Raw genomic sequence first — 22,354 nt, forward strand, 5'->3', positions numbered from 1 at the left:
TTGCTGTCATGTCACATAAACATTTAAACAGCGCCTGGTACATGGTGGACACACGTGCACACGCACAGACACATTCTATCTATCCAACTATCTATCATCTATCTATCTATCATCTATCTCTTCAAAACAGGTTTTGGAGACAGGTCTTCTTATCCCATCTTACTGAGGAAGCTGAGGCAGAGGGGCCCAGTAAGGTCCACAGCAGGTCAGTGTTGGAGAAGGGATGTGATTCGCAGCAGTTTAGTGCCAGTGTCCAGCTCTAACCCCCTGTCATACAGGACACAATGTCACAAGCCACCATAAGACATAAAGCTGAACGAAACTACAGGTTGAACAGGCACATGGCCGTGGCTATTCCCAGGGCCTGGGACACGAGCCTGGGTGGGCAGACTCCCCTGAAAGCTGGGGCAGGTCACAACCCAGGACAGTACAGGGACCAGAGTCCTGAAGAGAGGCTGGGCCTAGAGGCCAGGTCCCAGCAGGACCACAGGGCACTGACAGCCCTCGCGATTTTGATGTGAAGTCACCTGATGCCAGCCAGTGAATCTGAGCCTTGTTTGGGGATGCCCCCAGCCCTTCCTGGGGCGTGTGACTGAGCCAGCAGTGGGGTGATGGGGACACAGGGGGCCATTTCTGAGCAGCAGTGATGGGGCAGATCCTGGTCACGGCTTGTGAGGGTGATAAACTACTGAGAACCCCAAGTTAACGTGGTTATTGCTAAGAGCTGTAACTCCTGTCTCCAGGTCACCTACAGACTTTGGACGACCTTGGACAAACACTCTTTTCCATCTGCCCGTCTCGGGTATGGGCTACAGGAGATGTTTTATCCCTGCCTCTCCTAGTGGGATTAATGGCTTTTTTGGCTCTGTGGCCTAAGCACAGATGGGGTTAATGACATTTTTCAAGGGCTTTCATACCTTTGCATGAAAAATGACACTAAGATATAGGACTCACCTTATCTCTCTATATATGTATTTAAAGCAAAGGAGAATTATTTCCTCATTTGAAAAGATTAGTCAAAACCTGTATTCAAAAGTATGTGCTATAATTTCTAAATTCATTACTCAACATTTTATTTCCATTTCAATAACCCTTGGGTAGCACTTTAAATTCATTCTAAATGAGCCTCATTAGTGGCAAAAACATACACGTTATAAGGCACATGACTGTATAATATAAAATTACAGTATGAAAAATTCAAGACTCAGAAAATTTGGATTCTGACTTCACCTTTTAATAGTCATTCAAACCACTAACTTCTCTGAGGGTAAATTTTCTGTTTTGCATAGAACGTCTGGTTTGCTATGTAGTAACAGGCTCATTGAGAAGATCAAATTAAATGAAATGTCTAAAAATGCTTAATTAACCATACCGGATCTGAAAACCATAAGGAATTATTATTATTATTTCCCCTGTGTAGAAATTCCACAGTACAGTTAGCACAGATAATACTCTATTGATAAAAGAAACATTCTATTAAAAAATGCTTTTGCACCAATCATGGGGTAAAAAATAGAGCCAACTGAGCCTTAATTAATACAACAGAAAACAACTCATATTTTAAAATATTGTTTCTCCTCACAGATGTCGCGTTAAGCCCACATGGTAAAATTGATTAGGTTGGAGAACGCAACCAATGCTGAAATGCTGGCAAAGAAAGCACCCCACCATTTGGGTGAGTGCCCGCCCCTCTCCATCGGACCCCCAGGTCTCGGTTTCTGGTTCTGACTGTGCGAGGAGTCTGGGTCTCTCAGCCAGTCCCCAGGATGCCCTCTCACAGTGCCTGCCACCTTCAAGGTGAGGGACACTCAGGCACGGGTGACCTTGGAAACAGCATAATCCTTTCACAGACTGAGAAAATTAAGCCCCAGGTTAACATGTGGTAATACTGGAGGAAACCATCGTATCCAAGCAAGACTTCTCAGGTGTCTAACTCCACATTAAAACACCTTTTTTCTTAAAATGAAATTTGAAACGTAGTGGATCTGCTTTAACTATCGAAGGATTTTTTTTTTAAAGCCAGACTGTATATAGGTTGCTGCTATGGATTCAAAATCTATGTTGACCAACATTTCATTAATTCATAAAAAAAAAAAAGAAAGAAAGAAAGAAACTTGGTAACTACTGACAGATAAAATCATTACATCTCCCATTAAAGAAAACACAAACGAATGTCAGATCAGAAGAACAGATTTGATCATTAGAATCAGTACCTTAGACCGTGTGATCTCTTTCTTTACATCTTCAGAAGCCAAAGCCAAAGCTGGAAAAAAGGACACATTTTTATATTAAAATTAGCAATTAAGATTCATTCTGACATTGAACAGTTTTGCTTAAAAAGAGAAAAAAATGATACTTTAACAAAATGTATTTTGCTCATTTTTAAAAGCAGCTACATTGCCACAAAACAGCGGCACTCGCCTTCATCTCTGGACCTAAAGTTATTTATCAGGGAGCGGCCAACAAGCTAGAGAAACACTACATCAAAGAAGTTAGAATCTGTTTATACCATTGATGCCCGCGGGTATAAACCAGAAAATAGATGCACACAGAATACAACTTCTTAGAAACCTTGATTCCAGTGTGGTATGTTAAACAAACAAAAAAAACTTTCACAGCCAAAAACTTTTCTGAAAGAGTTTATGGAGCCACATGCTAGCTAGAAAGGCCCGGTCCTGGGGCGTGCAGTCTAAGCCAGCAGCCACAGGGCTGGATGGAGAAAGCAACAAGTCCCCTGTCCCGGGATTGATGGGGCTCTTTTATGCCAACAGTTTGGGGAAGAAAGATGTAGTTGTTTCGAAAGAATTGACATTGGCTATGGATAAAGGGGTAGGAGAAGGTAAGGCAGGGCAGTTCTAAGCTAAGGGCATGGTCTATAAGGGAGAAATACAGAGGGTGCCAAAAAAAAGTATACACATTTTAAGAAAGGAAAAAGTGTATTAAAATTGTAATACTCGATATATACTGATAACAAAAGATGAATACAAGTCATGCTTGACTTCTGCAATTACAGGAGATGCTCAAAGTGGTTACCATCAGCGTAATTTTAATACAGTTTTTTCCTTCCTTAAAATGTGTATACATTTTTTGGCACCTCTGTATTTACTGCTTTTGACTGGGTACAGGCAGTAGCCCTGCAAGTTCATGTACAAGCGGAATGTGGTGGCCTCTGGAGGTCTCTAATAGATGCCTGGAAATTGATTCAAAGCTCCAACAGACATCCAGGAATTGTGAGCAGTCTACTGTTAGTTGCCCCCAGCTATTAACTAATTAACTATTATTGTCTCTTTCTCTCACTCTCCTGAGGCTGTAATTTAATTTGGGACCTCTCAGGTTATTTATTTATTTATTTATTTATTTGGTTACTTCTTAATTAAGCAAAGGGGAATTCCTGAGAACCCCAAGGGAAGACGCACAAACCCCACTCCCACAAATCACTGTGAGAGCCTGGAGCCACAGAGCTGAACCTACAGCAAGCTTTCCGTGTTGGGGTTGTGGGTTAGAAGTGTGGCGTACACACTGCTACCTGCATGCAGAGAGCTAGCGGACCCTTCTGAAGCCATGGGGCCAGGAGAGTGAGAAGAATTAAAATCACTCTCCATTCAGAATCATCTAATACTCTGAGTTGGAGCCCATAAATAAACAGAGATATCCCTAGGGACACATCTAGACTCCACATTTAAAAAATAATAAGATAATAACACTTTGAAAATATAAAACAAAATGAGAAACCAGTCAGGAAGGTGAACCAGACAAAGCTTAATACCTTAATTGTACAGTGCATTTCTCGAAAGCATTTCAGCGTTTGCTTTCTCCAATTAGCATTCCGAGGAAAAACAGGCAATGCCGTCGGGCAAGCACGTACTGAGCGTGGGACAGGCAATTCCACGGAGCAGTCACGAGCACCAGCAGTGCCTGATGGGGCTCCCTGGGTGACAGGAGCAGGAGCGACCCTCACACGCGGATGCCTCCCAGCCTCCACTGCCTCTCATTCTGTCTCCACTAACATTTGCTCGAGGGAAATAATCTAAAACATATTCACACTAAGAAGACAATGACTAAGGCGGTTTAATCATTTCCATTTCCAGGATGACATTTCAAAAGGCAGAATGAAATTGAATTAGAAGCCAAATGAACCTCTATGGGCAGAATTTAGATACAGCAGGTATTACAGGAGGCCTCCCTGAGACCACCTCATCTAAACAGTAAATCCCCCACTCGACCCCCTCCTCACCCCACCCCCGCTGAGCTTTTCTATAGAACACGTGCCACCACTGACATAATATCTTTGTTTATTGCTTGTCTTATGTATTAGTTTATTGTAAGCTCCATGAAGGAAGGAATGTGGTTTTATTTACTGTTTGCCACGGAAACTTGAACAAAGCCAGCACACAGAGGAAGGTCAATCAATATTTACCGAGAGAATGAATGAATGCAAGTCTTCGTGATGGGTCACATCATTGAAGGGCTGTCGACTCCTTACACTAGGCAGCGTCAACCCAGAAGGATGAAGCGCCCCCACCTTCATTTATATTCACTAGGATCTGACCTACATTCTCACTTTTTACACACACACACACACACACACACACACAGCAAACACAAAGCCCAAATCACTCATTAGGTTCTAAGAAGAAACGAGAGATTTAACATCAAACACCACTTAGCCATTTAAATTCTGCTTCTAGGTACTTAATTTGGGGGCGTTTGTTTTAATTTTATTTACCTCCAACCTAGTATGCACATTTACAACCGTGAAGAAGACATCACAAATAGAACCAACACACATCATACAGGGAGGTGACAACATGTTAACATCACTCGGCACCACAGGATCCCAGAAAACGGCACATCTGACAACATGCGGGCTCTAAACACTGTGGTCTGTTTAATGCCCGACTTAGATGCCCACGTCCCCCTCCACCAAGCCTGTCAGTTCTAACACCAGGCACAGACAGTCAGAGCTCTCTGGGGTGGAGCTCACTCTCCTATTCAGAAAAAGAACCTCCTCTATTTAACATGTTCAGTGATTCATCATCTGACAACCAGCAGGTAGTCTTCTGTCACTTTTTTGCAAGGCTGGGTGGCTGACGGAAAAAGAAATGTGTGTCAAAACAGAAGCCCCGGCCCCTGAGAAAGACACTGAAGATAAAGTGTCTTTACTGGGTACTAGTTCTGAAAACGACTAACGCGTCCCTTTCATAAATAAGCAGCTAATATTATTTGGCCATGTTACTGTTTAAAGTAGGAATTAGAGGGAAGACGCTCCCAATAAACCAAGTGACCCCCATGTATCCAGCTTGTCACACTCTGGGCCCCGTGCCTTTATCCAGACACAGCTTAACTGGGGGGAGGGCAAACTACATTGCAGTCTCTCCAAAAAGGCACAGGCCTACAGTTGTACATCCTTAAAAAGAAAAACTGTCATTTCTCCCCGTTACTCTGCTGTGACATTAGGAACTCCTTCTGCCCTGCCAGAAATAAGTTTTACAATATCTAAAGCAATATCATAAGAAATGCATCCGAGTTACTTTCAGGCATAAAACCAAGTCATACGGCAAGATCACCCCATTGGATGACTATGAAAAAAAAATACTAGTTGGTTTTATCTTCCTATTTCCATAATCTAAATAAAACAAAAGAAACCATCAAGGAACCAAACGCATTTTGAAGACGCAGAACACACTTTACCACTCATAAACCCTATCTTAAGATGATGAATCATACGCAGAATTCCTACCAATGAAATCTGCAGTTGGAGGAAATGAAGGGGAAACAGTGCAAATAGAGGAGGGAAGTGAGGAAAAGTAGCACGGGAGGTAATAAATGACCCGTCAACCTTTGAAAACTCTAAGAGGAGAGCACAGGGTGGCAGTGTAACAACCCTGCCTGCAGTGCGGGTACGGGGGAGGGAAGTGCCCCCACTCCAGCAAATGGAGGGGCCCCTGGGGCTCCAGATAGGAAGTTTGTCTTCCCAGGGATTTCCAGACTCGGTGGGGAAAAATATTCTCAAAAGCTCAGCCTCAATGTGCAGCAGGAGAAATACTGCAAGGTACACGCCAAACTACTGTTTAAAAGTAATTTTCCCTATTCTATTTTCGACATGAATTCCTGTGACGTGCTACAGGGAACTAGGGCAGGCAACAGAAATAAGACCTTTTTCCTGACAACGTAAAATAATGTAAGTCAACTAATGTGTCAGCACACCCATCCTGAGAAAGCAGTCGGGACTTGACCACGGACCTGGGACTAGGGTTTATAGGCTCTCCTGGCCCAGTGTGCAGGATAGGACTCAGTTCACTGCATGTACGCCAGTCACCCATCACCCGCCCTTGTTCCCAGGAGAGTCACGGGACCCCATGCCTACGCAGGAGAAGCCTGCGCCTCAGAACTCCTGGCTCTGTCCTCTTCCTGTTCCCTAATCTGTCCTCCCAAACTCTCCCAGTCATGTCTATCACACAAACCACATGAAACACAAAAATAATAAGAAAACCACCAAGACCTTAGGCTGCTGCCAGGTTAGTGAGATAAGCATGAGGGGTAGTGCAGGGCTGGGCTGGGTGGGTAGGACAACACCTTAGGTGGCTGCGGCCTTGTCGGTGTGCCCGACCCGCGTGGGCGGGGGGGACAAAACCATGTGCCCAGCTCTGCCATCAGGACAGGCTCACAGCGCACCCCCAGATGTGGCAGCTGGTGCCCCCCAGGGCTCAGGGCCACATACTCTTTCCTCTGACACACAGTGGGAGGGAGGAGCCTTTGGGACTTGACTTCCTTTCCTGTGACCTACTTAAAAAACATATCACCCAGCACAACTCCGCCCCAGTGGCTGGGCTCCCTGGAGCTTCCCAGGTTTCACTCCAGGCCCTCTGGAGGGGCCTTCAGCTCCAGGATGCACAGCCCAGGCAATTTATTTGCTTTGCAGATAATCCATGGGCAGGGGGAGCAGAAACAAGGACTGAGGGAGCCTGTCCTCACACCCACCAGCCCCACGAGTGTGGACACGCTGGAGAACAGCTCCATCGCCCCTGCAACAGGATGGGGGGCCCTATAACTTGCCCTTGGCTGGGGACAGAACAGCACCGTCCTTGGCTGAGGATGGAATGGCTTGGCATGTGTGCTGTCCCTGGACAGGGCCTGGCACTCGCTAAGTTCTCTAGCGGTCAGCAGCGATTCTCATTTCATCATGAATTCAGTTTCACCTGTTCAACAGAAACTCCGAGAGTGGCCATGTGCACCTGAGCCACACATGATGCTGGGAGCCAGGAATGGACCGGATGAGCTGCTCCCCCAGGATGTCCAACAGAAGTCCCCGTCAACACCCAGGTTAGATGTGCCCGCTCTGATGTGAGTCCTGAGGCCAGTCACTAAGGGAGCACCTGGGGGAGGGCACAGGGCACCTACCCAGGTAGAGCATCAGAGGGAAGGGGAGGCTTCCAGACAGGGAAGCAGTGAGCTTCAGGAAGTAAATTCCAGGAAGCAGAGACTCTAAGTACAAGACCAAAGAGGCCTGGAAACTGGCTTATGCCCAGAATTCTGCATGCAAGCACCACAGACAGTCCAAGGTACCCAGAAGGACACCTGAGGGAGGGGAGTGACTGGGGCCTGAGCACCTGAGGGAGGGGAGGGACTGGGGCCTGAGCACCTGAGGGAGGGGAGTGACTAGGGCCTGCTCACCTGAGGGAGGGGAGGGACTAGGGCCTGCTCACCTGAGGGAGGGGAGTGACTGGGGCCTGCTCACCTGAGGGAGGGGAGTGACTAGGGCCTGCTCACCTGAGGCAGGAGGGACTGGGGCCTGCTCACCTGAGGGAGGGGAGTGACTGGGGCCTGCTCACCTGAGGGAGGGGAGTGACTGGGGCCTGCTCACCTGAGGGAGGGGAGTGACTGGGGCCTGCACACCTGAGGGAGGGGAGTGACTGGGGCCTGAGCACCTGAGGGAAGGGAGTAACTGGAGGTAGACATGAGGCTAGAAATGGCAGGGGCCATGTCATGAAAGGGTTTGGTGTTAGGGAGATGGTTTTATTGAGTGCCATGAAGGCTTTTTGCAGTGTTTAAGAAGGGGAGTGCCATGTTGAATGTGTGCTTTATAGAGGTTTCTAGAGATAGCAAGTGGGATGGAGTGTGCGGGGACAGAAAAAGGCACAAGCAAGCCATGTAGGAAGCTCAGGGAGTAGGGGGCCAGGCAATGAGATATGGGAAGGAATTAAGGTGAGGCCCTGCCTGGGCACCCCAGCGGGGTCCTGAGCAGGAGCTTGTGTTGGAGATACTAGAGGCAAAATGGATGGGCTTTGAGACATCTGTGGGGCGGGGAAGGGAGAGGCCAGAAGGTTGGTGAGTGAGAGGGGTGCAGGTGATTGCATGGTTCCGGGTTCGGGTGGGCGGCACTGGGCAGGCTGGGCTGCCATCACAAGCTAGAGAATAAAGCCGGGTGAGCAGGTGTGTGGGAAAACTCAGTTTGGTTTCCAACACCCTGCGATGCCCCAGGACATTCGTGTGGAAATTCCCAGCAGCAGCCGGGTCTGCAGGGGGGGACTGCTTTAGGGAACGCTCTGCTAAAGCTCACAGTGCAGTGGGGAGACACCACACCACAGTGACTAGGCCCCAGGCCTGCCTGCCGAGCTCACTGCTCACACAGAGTACAGACTCACGCCATGTGGGAGGGAGGCAGTGCAGACCGAGCTGCTTAGGAGCTAAGCAATGTGCGGCCAGTGATTTGGTCTTCAGGAGCCTCTGCCTCTCTTCCTGTAATGGGGGGAATCAAACAGGAATCAAATAAGTCAATACATGTGCAGGTCGGGACAGGGTCTGGCCTACAGGAAACGCCAGAGCCTTTCGCTCAGGTGCCAACAGCAATCTTTTAGGGAGGGGACATGCTGCACCAGGGAGAATGCCAACACAATTCTGCTACCAGGGCAGGTAGAGAGCTGGTCAAATGAGGGTCCCCTATCCCGGCTCCATGGGGTCTGCCACACTTACAACGTGATTCCGGAGGCTGCGAGGGGGAATGAAGGGAGGCCTGGCCTCCCACCCAAGTCGGGCAGTGAGCAGACATGTGTAACGTGCCTCCTGGTGTGAACCCACTACCTACCCAGACTTGACCTTGCTCCATCTGAAACATAGCTCCTGTTTTATCAAAGAAGTCAATGGGAATTGGAGTTTGGCATACAGACACGTCTTCACTTGGTAACCAAGTTTGCCAGGACCAATATAGTGTATGTGCCATATTTACATATTTACAGGGACATTTACAGTGTATGTGCCATATTTACAAATTTACATATTTAAATTGGAGGGGGAGGGGATACAAATAGGAAATAACCGAAATAATCATATATTTTAGGAAGGAAAAGATCATTTGCTTCTTTGAGTCATATCTCATTTAAACAAGTGATGTGAGAACCCCAGACCCACCCTTCAGGCTATGAAAAGAAGAAACTTCCAACTCAGAGTTTGGGGTCAAAGGTTCAAAACAGCACCCTGGTAAGTATGTCCCACGCACTGAGTCACAGGTACGGGACACAGAGCCCCTGGACACAGCCTCCTCCGGAACACACCGTAGAGGTCCTGGAGCGCAAACATGGAAACGAGGAATTCAGCGACTTGTCAGTTCCTTCCATTGCAGGAGTAGTACTGCACCGTTAGCTGTCAGGCTAACTTACAGAAATAAAACGTATGCTTCACTTTCGGGTGTCTTATTTGTGAAATACAAAACGTGAGTCTGAAATGCACCCCTGCCAGTGCTGCTAGGTCCATGGTGCCCAACTGCCACATTCTAACACCTGTAGGAACTTTACTATCCAAAAACCTTTGCTCTCACAACCCATTCCCCAGTTTCTGAGACCCATGCCCCACACACAGTCCCTCTGGTAGCATTTGAAAATCTGTCAAATGATGCTGAAACCAGAGGAAGACTCCTTAGTTTAAATTCTGGGGTTCCTGGTTCCTTTCCCAAGGAGACAAAACAGCTGACGGCTGACCACGAGGCCTCAATTCCACACTCTGCTCTCTCCAGAACAGCCCTAATATCAATTTCAAGACAAAGCCACCAGCAATCTTTTCTTTCCATTCTACAGATGTGCATGAAAGTCATCCAGTAATAGTCCTGGTTTATACCTGGGCCAGGGTGGCCTGCCAGCACACACAACTCACCTTGGGCTTTATTACAAATGCAAACCGACAGGCCCCATCTGGGACCTTCTGAATCAGAAATATCTAGAGCTGGAATCCAGGAATCTGCATTTTAAAGGGGGGACCTTACCGGGGCCTCCTTAAGACACTGAGGTGATACCCATGTATGCAAAAGACCAAAACACACTGGCAGGCACAGCTGGATAGGCCCTCAAGGGAACTGAACAGGGCTATTGTCACAACAGACCTTAGTCGTTTATTACCTTCCTTTCCTCCCTGCATCTCATAAAAGAAAAGCAAGCTCCTGCATCTCCACCCTCAAGGACCTGGAGAAGATAAATTCAGCATGATGTATAAAGAACCTTGAGCTTCTCACAGGAAGCAATGATGTAAACGAAAACATATCACCTTTACAGATCATAAAATATTCTTTTAGGAGAGAAAATCAGTCACAGCCCTAGGAGAAAACGGCATTGCTACATCTGAGATACATTCAGATCTTATTTGATATACTTTCACGCATTTTTTTCCCTAAACCTGCAGCTTTATATCGTACAGATAAAGATTTTCTTCCCCAACCTCTACCAAATCTTTGTTACACATACATTTTGAATAAAGACTTAAATGAATTTATTCTATCAATCAAGGCTCTCTAAAGAAAAAAAAAACCTACTCAAAATGTCCCCAAGTTTCTCTCAAGCTGACCTCTTCTCTGAGCTCGAGACCCACAGATCTCACTGCCCACCTGATATGGCACCTGGACACCTGACATGCACCCCAATCTCAACTTGTCCAAACTGAGCTCATCATCCTCACCTCCCCCTATAAAATTAAAGTAAATTTTAGAAAAACATCTGGGTGCTCCATGCCACAGAAGTATCCACTTAAAAATGATCATAGTGATACATTTTACGCTATATATATTTAACTCCAATACATTTTTTTTGGTTTAAATCCAGTTTTTCTCCATTGGTGCCTATACCAGTAAACAGCAACACGGTCCACCACAGCTCAGGACAGAAGCCTCTGACTCCTCCTTGACCCCACCCTTTCTGTAGGTGGCTGTCCCTGTACCACTGTACCAATCAGTCACCATGTCAGAGATTGTTCATCGTCTCTCACGTAGTGACTCTAGCAGCCTCCACACTGGCCCCTCTAATCCTCTAATTCTACAGGGCAGCCAGAGCGAGCTTCTTACAAGGGAAGCCAAATCGTGTCACTTTCCTATGACAGTCCTTCCAACAGCTTCCCTCTGCTCTAAGGACAAAGTCAAAACCCTCACCCTGGTCTCCAGGACCCTGCATAACGGGTTCCCTACTGGTCCTGCCAGCCCCCTCTCAATCTCTCCAGTCCTGTCCCTTCTCACTCCATTCCTCAATCACCAAGCTTCCCCGCCCCCCGGCCCCCACAAGGCACTTAACCGACTTCGGTTTCCCCTCCAGTTCTGATCTCTGAGGTCACTTCCTCTAGGAAGCTTTCCTAATCCAAGGTTTCTCAGTGGCACATGTGACACTTTGGACCAGGTCATTGATTCTTGGGAGGACGGGGTATCCTGCATTGCAGAATGTTCAGCACCACCCCTGCCAAACCACCTGCTATGACACCCAAAATGTCTCTAGACAAGGACAAACACTTCCCAGAGGACAAGATCGCCGCCTGTTAAGAACCGCTGCTCCAGACTCCAGGCACAGGCCACACATCTCCCTGCCACGTGTTCTCTCTCACAGCGCAGTGAGCTCCTGCCACAGCACCAGCACAGCTGCATATAGTTTCCGGTGTCCTGTGTGCTTCCTGTCAGCTCCACAGGCGGAGGGGAACCAGATCAGTCTCCTCCTGCAACATCCCAATGCCTGACACACCGCAGGTAGTCAACACTTTTTAAATAAATGGAAGAAACTTTTAACCATTTTTAAACTGTTAACCTTTACTCACAGTTCAAATCAGCACCTACACTGAATAGGGTTTCTTTGGGAGTGGCTTAGCGAACAGAGCTCTGACACAGGGTACTGACCACTAGCTACAGGCAAACTCCCTTGGGTCAAGTCCATGACCAAGGGGCCAAGCCAACCTGGGGGTCCTGGATGACAAAGAGTCCACCCAGATGGTTAAAATCTATGCCAGCAATATGAGTACTGCCTAAACAGTAAAAGGAAGGTCTAAAAATCAAAAATTTAAAAAACGCCAAAAAACCTGGAGTTAGGCCTGACTCTTGGTATCCTGAAATGTCTGGTTCACTACAGCAAAACACATCTGAGCAAGAGCTGGCTCAGAATGGAAACCATCCTTCATTTTGGCAGGTGCTAAGGCATACCATCGTGACCCATCCAGAGCAAAAACGGGGATAAGAAAGAGAAAAGTTAGTATCTATTATTTTACGATTGGTTCAAATAAACTTCACAGATGTATCAGTTAGGATTAGGTTTGGCTATGTTAATAGAAAACCCAAACAACTGACTTAAACAAGGCACAGGTTAATTCCTAATTCCAGGCAATACGCGTCTGGAAACAGGCAATCCTGGGCTAGCGGGGTGCTCCTGTCCACCCGGCACCGATCCACTGGTGGTTGCTATCCTTCCCGCTGGCTCCCGTCTTCAAAGTCACCTCATGGTCACAAGATGGCCACCATGGCTACAGACATCAGATTTGCATAATCGGCGATGGAAAGGTTGAAACGAAGGCCAAAAAAAGGCTTGCAGCCTATTGGGTCAGCCACCTTTAAGAAGCTTTAAGAAGACCCCACCAAAATCTGTACGGAGAGTTCACTGTCTTGCAAGGGACACTGAGAAATGTTTTGTCACTGGACACACTGCCACCACCACTACCATTCCTCCACCCTTCCCCTCAGCCCCTGTATTATTAGTCTGCTACAGCTGCCGTTAACAGAAATCATAGACTGGACGGTGTAAACAACAGAAATGTATCTCTCAGTTCTGGAGGCTGGAAGTCCAAGATCAAGGTGCCAACAGAGGCCTCTGCTGAGACCTCTCTGCTTGGCTGCGGTGACAACGTGCTCACTGTGCCTCACATGGCCTGTGGTCTGCCTACATGCACCCCTGGGGTCTCTTCCTCTTCCTATAAGGACAGGAGTCCTAATGGATTAGGGCCCCACCCTTACAACCTTATAACCTCAATTACCTGCCTACAGCCCCATCTCCAAATAGGGTCACAATGGAGACTTAAGACTTCAATGTACCAGTTTCAGTCCCTAAGGGTCCTGATTATCTAAGAGGCTTTCTAGTCAGGAAAAGAAGGAATTAAGGGTTATCGTGTAGGCAGATAGCAGTCTCTGCTACAATAGAATCGGGATGTTAAAACTAAGCAATGGCAAAATTCCAATATTTGATCTAGTCTATGCCTCTCATTTTACATGAGAAACAACTAGAAACCGCACAGTGGCTGGGCTAGAAGCGTGAATACATCTTCTGACTCTAGAACTGGCACCAGACTTTAGAACTGAAATTGCAGTGAATTTTATCTGCATAATCATATGGCTTTAAAATAAATTTTCTATGTTGACTTTTCTCTACTGAATACGCTACAGTTTGTGTGGGTACAATAAAATATACACAGCCAGGCCAACTAAACTTATAGGGGAATATTTAAGGTATATTTAAACGATCAGGAGTGTCCACATGCCTCAGAATTCCTATCATATCCCATGTTTCGGCTAGATCCCAAGAATCTTGATTTCAAGATTTGTAGAGTGGGTACCCCACCTTTTCACATCCTGGTGCTCCCCCCCCATATCAAAGCAGAGTTCAATAAAATGAACTCATGATGTATGTCAGACCTCGAAGAATACAACTTCCTACCTGTACCAACCCATGAAAGCCATTTCATGAAGTCACATATCTCAGGGAACTTTTCATAGGTTTTATGTCTTATTTTATTGTGCTTATCTGACTTCACAATGCTGAGCGACATCTCTAAAAATGTGTTGACATTTTAGTTCATTCTGCGTGTCCCTTTAATATAGTACCAAGTTTGGACAATGCAGATATTCCCTCAAGGGCAATAAAAAACAGGTACCCAGAGCAATATACAAACAGGCCTTTCAGCCCATATGTTGACTATATTATGTACAAACATTACATCCCCAGGACAGCATTATAAAGTGCAGGGCTAAAAATAGAATGCCAATTTCAGCCACCACCCACCGGGTTTGGTGAGGTACAAAACTTCCAGGCAGCAAGCCAACAGATGCAGGTAGCAGTCACCTAGTCCATCGCCCCGCCCCCCCCAGGACTGCTCCCAAGCAGGTCACTCCCTCCCAGTAAAACAGATCTCTGCCAAATTCAGTGGCTCCCCACAGTCCCTTACAGCCTTGTCTGCCCAAGATGCCGGCACACTTTTAATTACATTGTTGCTTACTTAATCATGCGTATGAACAATTAATTACCAATTAATCTCACTTGATTTTCCCCCACTTTACTGAGCACCTGTAGAAAATACCAGGGGTTCGCAAATGAGGTCCTTATTAGGAGAGCTTAAATCCAAACAAAAACGGGCAGAAAAGGTTCTGGTGGGCTACCAAACAGCGACGTGCGACAACACCACGTCTCTTCCTAAGTTGCACCATTCTGCCATTCCTAAAAGCCTGAAATTCCTGCCTTAGGCTGGAAACGCACATGTCTAGGTTAGACGACAATAACCCTGAGGGCACTGAAAAGGGAATCATTTTTACCCAAGCTTTCTAACTTGAACAAATCTCATCATGAAAGTTAATTACAATGATTTAAAAAAAAAAAAACTTTTATCACATTTTATGATAAACGGGAGAAAATGCTCTTATGAGAATGGAAGAAAAAAGAGAAGGGGCAGTACAGCATGGCAGCGGTTCCCAGGAGTGTCTAATTCCCCCTAAAGACCCAGCCAGGATTCGGCGAGGCTTCCGCAGGGCCGCACACGCCGAGGTCCGGCGGCACCGCTCTCCCCGTCCCCGTCCAGGAATGCGTAGTGGGGGTGCTGACGCCAAGTTGGCACCATCACAGCCTCGTAGCCTCGGGGGTCAGGGCATCACAGTCAGCCCCCGCAGGGAGCCCGAGGGGCCAGCGGAGCCCGGGCGCCATCCCTGGGCCCCGCGGGCGGTGCGGGGCGCGCGGGCGACAGGCAGGGGGCGGGCCCGCGTCCCTCGTTCCAAAGTTTCTTGCAGTCGCCCGTTTACTCGCGCTTCCTGTGGGGGGTGACGCCTCGGGCTCGCCGCTCGGCCGACAGCCAGCGCGGGGCGGAAGGCGGCGGGAAGACAAGGCGGGCCGGGCGGCGGCGGGGATCCGGCAGCCGACTGGGGCAGGGGCGGCGCGTCCCGGGGCCGAGAAGCCGGGTCCACCGGGGGCCACGAGGGGGCGCTGCTGCGGGCGCGGGGCTCCGGGGGCAGGCTGATCGCCCGCGCCCCGCCGATGCGCGCCCGGCCGCCGGCTACTTACCCAGCGAGCAGGTGAGGAGCGGGAGCAGTGCCGGGAGCGCGCGGCGGCGGGCGGGCGGCTGCATGCTGGCGGCGGGGCTGAGCGCCCTGCCTGGAGCCGGGGACGAAGACGCGCGGGGAGCGGAGCTGCGCCGCCGCCGCCGCCGCCGCCCCTGCCGCCCGGCTGACCCTTCTCCGCGTTTCCCTCCTCCCTCCGCCGGCTCCGCCCGCGCCCCCTGGCGGCCGGCAGCGGCAGGGCCCGTCTGGCCCGCGGTGAGCCGAGAGGTGGCCGCTTTACCTCGAGGACCAGGCAGGCGTCTGACCCCTGCTCCCTCCGGCCACTAGTCTCCACTTCTCCCTCTCCACCCTCTCCCTTACCTAGGCCCCACCCTCCACCCTGATGCCATCACCTCTCTTTCCTGGATCTCCAGCACTAGGTCACTAGTCCCCCTCTGACCCCCAAAGTGATGGGAGGACAGGAGAAGGGAAAGGAAGTCACTTTTCCTCTTTGTTATTGTACCACCTGCTATTAAAAATAAATCAGTAATTCAACTCTTAATAGTGTTGGTACCAGTGTTCTACTTTGATGAAGCTGTTTTGAATCAGCTAATTTACTTAATATCTATTTTTAATGGCATTTGGCCAATAGCTTCAGCCTGGAATTTGGCTTTTAATAGAAGTTTGAGGGAATGTGATTCCCTATAAATGTAATTTTAAAGCGTTCACCATAATGCAAGAGGAAGGGTGTCATTCAAAACTACTTATAAAAATTAATTAAATCGGAATGCAGGGGAAGTGACATGCGGAAGCCGTGGGACCCACCAGGGGCTCCCTCCCTCCAGGAAGAGTGGTGTCCCTGGCCCAGGACTGGCCCCCTTAGGTTGTGTAGTGGACTGAAGGGGAAAGCAATTACAAAGGAAGGACGACAAAGCTCTCTAATGGGTCCGCACTCCCTGTGTCTCCCCCAAGCCTTGACTCATTTCTGTCTTGGGAAGTAGACGGACCAATGGCCCATTGCCTACCTGTGTTTAGACCACAACTTCCTGAGGTCCTGTCCATGTTTTCCTTTCATACTTGGTCATATTTTTTAGATGCCTACTATGTGCCTGCGACAGCACTAAGTGCTCTGTGAATACCGGTATCTGCCACTTGGACATGCAGCTTTCACCCACTTGCTAAACACCAAAGGAGGCCCAGTGCCCTAGGAATGCAAGTGAGGCTCCGGGAGCTAGAGAAGCCGGTACTAAACAAATGTTTGTTGTCTTGAGCCTTATAAACATGAATGCCATTAGGGGGTGTCACCTCAGACACACTAGGACAGGTTTGTCCATACAGCAGCTGCTGCAAGTGTTTTAAAAAGAGGAAGATGGAGACAAAGGGTTTTCTCTCTCTGGGTTATATTGACTTCTTAAAACTGGGAACAAAATAAGGTGTGTGTTATCCATTTTGCGTGAATGAAAATCGTGCCATTTGTCCCGTTCAGCCAAGGTCTGTGGCTACATGTCAATACCATTTGTAGGGGAGGGAAATCAAATGTAAGAATCCTTCATTTCATTTTTTTAGTGAGGCTTTTCAAATTTGTGGTTTGACTGCATTGATCCCTTTTATCCTTCTAAAACTTACCTGCCTGTTCTAGAAGATTTCCAATTTCCGAAAGCTGTTTAGCTTTCTTCCAAGAAAATATACCTGCCTCACATATATTAGATATTAAACATTAAAGCAAGGTGGGTATAAAGAGACTCAGAAGCCTAATAAACAGCTTGGTTGCCGAGTATGTGTTCAAATACCTCTTCCACGTTTGGTAACAAGCAACTCTAGGTGCTTAATCAATGTTTTCATCAAAATTCATCGGGTCAGAGTATGACTGTGTGCTATACAAGGGCTGGGGAATGGGGCCTTAAAGACAACACCCAGTGCACTCTGTGTAAGTAATAAACTTGCCCTGGCGTCTTCCTCTCCACACAGACATAGACAAATGGCGCATTACAAAGCTCCATAACTCACATTTTAAAAAGGATTACCTTTCACTTACTCCAGTCCTATGATAAATGGACTTGCTGGGAGTTCTCACTCCCTACCGCAAGTCGAGAGTTTCCTGGAATGGAAGGTGCTGTGAGGACGCTAACACATGCCTGGCCTGCCCCTTGTAGGCTCTGGGGCAGATGCAAAGAAGCATAAAACGGAGAACTGGGCGGCAGGACTCACAGTCCCATAAAGGAGGCAATGATGTCCATAAGTAATTTTACTGCCACGTGATAAATGCTACAGCACAGGTAGGTGGAAACAATTTGGAACTTACAGAGGGAAAGACAAAATCTATTATGGCCATGGGAATCTGTCAGAAAGGCAGAACAGGGCTTTTGTGCAGAGTCTTAGGGAGAAATAGGAGGGTCCTGGGCTGAGAAAAAGAGGAAAGGCGCCCCAAGAAGAGGTACAGCACACACAAAGCCATCAACCCCAAGGAGGGTGGGGGTGGGGAGTGCAATGCGGTGGCCCCAGCGGCTGTCCACCCTGCCTGCCCTTCCCAGCCTGCTGCCTCTCCTGTGCCTCGTGAGAAGCCTCCTGGGCATCCAGGCCTGTACCAGTAAAGACCAAGGGACAGGTTCCAACTCCTCATTCCCTCAGGATCCCTCACAGGACTTCAAGGGGCCCTTGGCACACAAGTGTGTCCTTGTGAATTATGAGTGTCCTTAGCAATTACTTTCCAGGCTGATGATCTGGCAGTGAACTAGAATGTCTAAAACTGGGTCTCTAGGACAAAGGTCACTGGGATCAGCAGGCCCACATTTGACCTTCTGCTAACCGTGCCCCACCCCCCCAGAATCAGTGCACACCTGGCCGTGGGAGAGCAGCCAGTCACTGCACCTGAGGCTCTAACCTTTAGGGAAGCAAGAAAACCTTTTCCTGCTAGGGGAGAAGAATGAGGTAGGAAGAAAACAGACCCAGCAAACACCTTCATCAGTGGCCGCAGCCTCCCCCTGCAGCAGGGCTCAAGAAGACCTCTGATGACAGAAATACGGTGGTCTCTCCAGTGCCCTAGAGGGGCTTGTCTCTGCTTCCAGAGGTGTTCACAAATTATAGGTGAGACCCATTCTGTCCAGCCAGACTTTCCACCAAGATTTTATCCAAAGAAGCTTAATCCCGGGATTTGTACAGACACAGCCCTGAACCAAGATCCAGGAAATACAACAGAGGCCAGCCCCCAGGCTAAGCCCAAAAATGCAAAACTGTTGCCATGCAACTTTCTGTTCTTTGGAAGACGCAGAGTGGTATAGGGGCTTCCCTACAAAAATGAGCTATCTTCTAGAATCTTCTGATCAGAAGTAGATTATCCACTTGGCTGTTTTGTTCTAGAATCACATGTCCTCCTGTTCTCAGTAGATTCCTGTTAGAATCGCTTCTAACAGGCATATCAACAGGAGCAACAGGAAGTGTCTTCCCTGGACTGGTACTAACGGCAGAAGTTGTGGGCCATAGCCGTTTGGCAGCCTACAGAAATGTGTTGGTCCTCCTGGTGCTGGTGCTAGTAAGTAGTTGCTCATTTTACGACAGCTGCTCTCAGATATAGGCTCCTGGTTCACAAGCTCAACAAAATGAGTAAACGTTTTTCATTTATCCATCAACAAACATGTCAGAGAGTCACTGCAGGTGGGAGGCCCTCACATGACCTGCAGAGGTTGGGAAGAGAAATGCATTTTCCTGGGGAGATCAGAGTGGAGAGATCTCCCGGATGTACTGAGCTAGCCATGAGACCCTGTAGAACACTCCAGGTCCCCTAAGAAGCACCTGAAGGAAGTGTGAGAGAACTGCAGCACATCCCCTAGGGGACTGGAGAAGGCCTCCCACACGAGCCAGTTGAACTGGAGGTGAAGGAACAGACAGGCAGTGGGCAGAAAGAGGAGCGGAGGAGGGGAGAGGGCACTGCCACACCACAGAGGGAACAGGTGGCAGTGACATGGAAGTAAGCTGGGGGAGCTGTGACTTCACAGACTGATGGGTGCAGTTTGGCCCAGTCCAGGCCGCTCCAAGGAGGACCTTGAGTGCCACCCAAAGGAGACTGACCCTCCATTGACTGTGGCAGTAAGGGCAGTGGACAGATGGGAAAGACGTGTCGGCAGGTGAGGACAAGTCTCCCCCCTACAGACCTGTCTGCGTCCTAAGTCTGCAGCCCCCTCAGAGAGGCCAGTGCATAATGAATAGCCAGCCGTTCCTGGGTGCAGGGCACTGATTTAATGAACCAGCTAGGCTGTGAGAACAATAATTCTGTGGTAATGTTCTAGATAGATTAGGGAGGAGAAGAAAAAGAAGAAAGACTTTAAAAAAGGAAAACTATGAGAAAAGGAGAAAGGGAAAGAAGTGCTAAACACATGATATAACTAGGCACTCTGCCAGTTACTTTCAAATATATTATTCCATTTAACCTCAAAAAATCTGTGTGTGTGTGTGTGTGTGTGTGTGTGTGTGTGTGTAACTTATACGGAGGTGCCAAAAAAATGTACACAAGTGGACACTTTGGTCAGCATTGCTCAAGCAGTAGTTCGCCGTAATCAGAAGTGTCTGGATGCTGATGGTAACCACTTTGAGCTCCTCTTATAATTGCAGACGTCAAACGTGACTTGTATTCATCTTTTGTTATTGAGTATTACAATTTTAATAGGTTTTTCCTTTCTTAAAATGTGTATACTTTTTTTGGCACCCTTTGTACACACACACACACACACACACACACACACACACACAAGTTCTGACAGTTAAATTTGTGAACTCATCCTGGAAAAAGTGCTAATACCTCATTGCTGAATATCACTATGGTCACCTTTGAAGTACTCCCCTTGGGAAGCTACGCACTGACACCAGTGCCTAGTCCACCCTTCAAAGAGATTTTGGAACTCTTTTTCTGGAATGGCCATCAGAGCTTTCATTGTATTACCATCGATGTCCTGAATGTCATCAAAATGTCTTCCTTTCAGTATTTCCTTTATCTTCAGGTAAAAGAAAGAAGTCATTGGGAGCCAGATCAGGTGAGTAGGGAGGGTGTTCTAATACAGTGATTTGTTTACTGGCTAAAAACTCCCTCACAGACAGTGCCGTGTGAGCTGGTGCATTGTCATGATGCAAGAGCCATGAATTGTTGGTGAAAAGTTCAGGCCGTCTAACTTTTTCATGCAGCCTTTTCAGCACTTCCAAATAGTAAACTTGGTTACCTGTTTGTCCAGTTGGTACAAATTCATAATGAACAATCCCTCTAATATCACAAAAGGTTAGCAACATTGTTGCAACAAGTTCGCAAATTTAATTGTCAGACCTTGCGTGTGTGTGTGTGTGTGTGTGTGTGTGTGTGTGTGTGTAGACTATTAATCCCACTTACAGATTAGTAAACTGAGTCTCAAACAGGTCAAATACCAATAGCCAGAACTGCCTTTCACAGCAGTTTCTTTCCACAAAGCCAAGCCACAGCCACAGGAATAGAAGGGAAGGAAGGGATTGCCTAAAGGCAGGACAGAGGTCAGATCCATGGGGCTTGTTGGGGAGTAGATATTGGCTGGAGCACAGAAAGGCTGCAGGAGACTGACGGAGCAGTTAATGGAAATGGAAACGTACCTGAGGAATGGGTTCGGGGAGAAAAATGAAAGATTGTCATTACTGTTGTTATAAATTATAGCTCTACCCTCACAATAGCGATAGATTAATAGCTAACATTTCATAAACACTTGCTATATCCTAGGCATGCTACTATGTACTTTACATGCATTAGTTCTTGTTAAATAATATTTAATTCTCAAAACTGCTTTATTCCCACCTTTGGTTCAGGAGCGTGCCTGAGCTCAGTGAATCTCAGTGGGGTTCGCCATCCTCTTAGGGGTTCCCGAGACTCTTTCCGGTGCCCATGTTCACAAGGTTAAAACTTTTTATAACAACACTAAAACGTTATTTGCTTTTTGCCTCTCTGTTGAATTTCCACCAATGGAACAGAAGCAGCACAGGTAAGAGTGGTGTTGCCTTTGCACTAATCCAGGCAGTAGCAGCAGACTGTGTGCGGTGGCAACAACCGAGTGAAATTCACTTAAGGAGAGTCTGATGAAGCAGCACAAATTACTAATTGTTATTAAATGACACCCTTGAGCACACATCTTTTAGAAATTGTGTGTGGCAAAATGAGGTGTCGCATAAAAGTTCTTGCACTGTTTATCAAACCATGATGTCTCAAGGAACAGCAGTGGTGTGACTGCTTGAGTTACGACTTGAACTAGCTGGGTTTTTCACAGCACCCCATTTCTCAGGTGATAGGAACCCTGGCAGATAAACGGGTTATTCAGCATCATGACTGGGCAAATATTTTCTCAGAAGTAAACAAAGTAAACCTGTCTCTTCAAGGGAAACAACTGATGTTATGTGTTGCTAACAATAAAATTCAAGCTTTCACACGAAATTTGAATTTTGGAAAATTTGTATCTGCCATCGTGAGCTCAGTAGCTTCCCAACCCTTTTAAAAACTTTTAAAAACTTCTTGATGAGATCATGGTGTATTAACACATGTGATTTTTTTTTATCTTCTATAATGAAATGAGTCCAGATTTGGAAGAACTGTGTACTTTTGTGAAACAATATTTTCCAAATGGCCTATGTATGACATTACAAAACCGTGAATGGGTTAAAAAAAATTCCAGTCGAAGTAAAAGACCAATGGATTTTAACGTTGACACAGTACCAAAGTTCACTGACATGACTTCACATTCCACATTACAACTAACCTTTAAGAAACTCCCAATTGGGGGGAGGTGGGTGGTAGATGATGGTAAATGGGGCAAATATATGGTGATGGAAAGA

At 47.4% G+C, this 22,354-nt stretch overlaps 1 protein-coding gene across 1 annotated transcript in view; it reads right to left on the reverse strand.

The window, feature by feature from the left end:
• B3GLCT (beta 3-glucosyltransferase) overlaps positions 1-15,849 on the reverse strand; it is a 99,413-nt gene extending 83,564 nt beyond the window's left edge. Inside the window, exons 1-2 of the mRNA XM_074330078.2 lie at positions 15,549-15,849; positions 2,214-2,263 (exon numbers count right to left, since the gene is read on the reverse strand). Coding sequence (XP_074186179.2) covers positions 2,214-2,263; positions 15,549-15,612 — 114 coding nt within the window. The 5' untranslated portion in view covers positions 15,613-15,849. The remainder of the gene's footprint in view (positions 1-2,213; positions 2,264-15,548) is intronic.
• Positions 15,850-22,354: the final 6,505 nt, after the last annotated feature.

Source organism: Rhinolophus sinicus, chromosome 16 (genome assembly GCF_057876585.1).
Source record: "Rhinolophus sinicus isolate RSI-liver-muscle chromosome 16, RSI-T2T, whole genome shotgun sequence".
Taxonomy (NCBI): domain Eukaryota; kingdom Metazoa; phylum Chordata; class Mammalia; order Chiroptera; family Rhinolophidae; genus Rhinolophus; species Rhinolophus sinicus.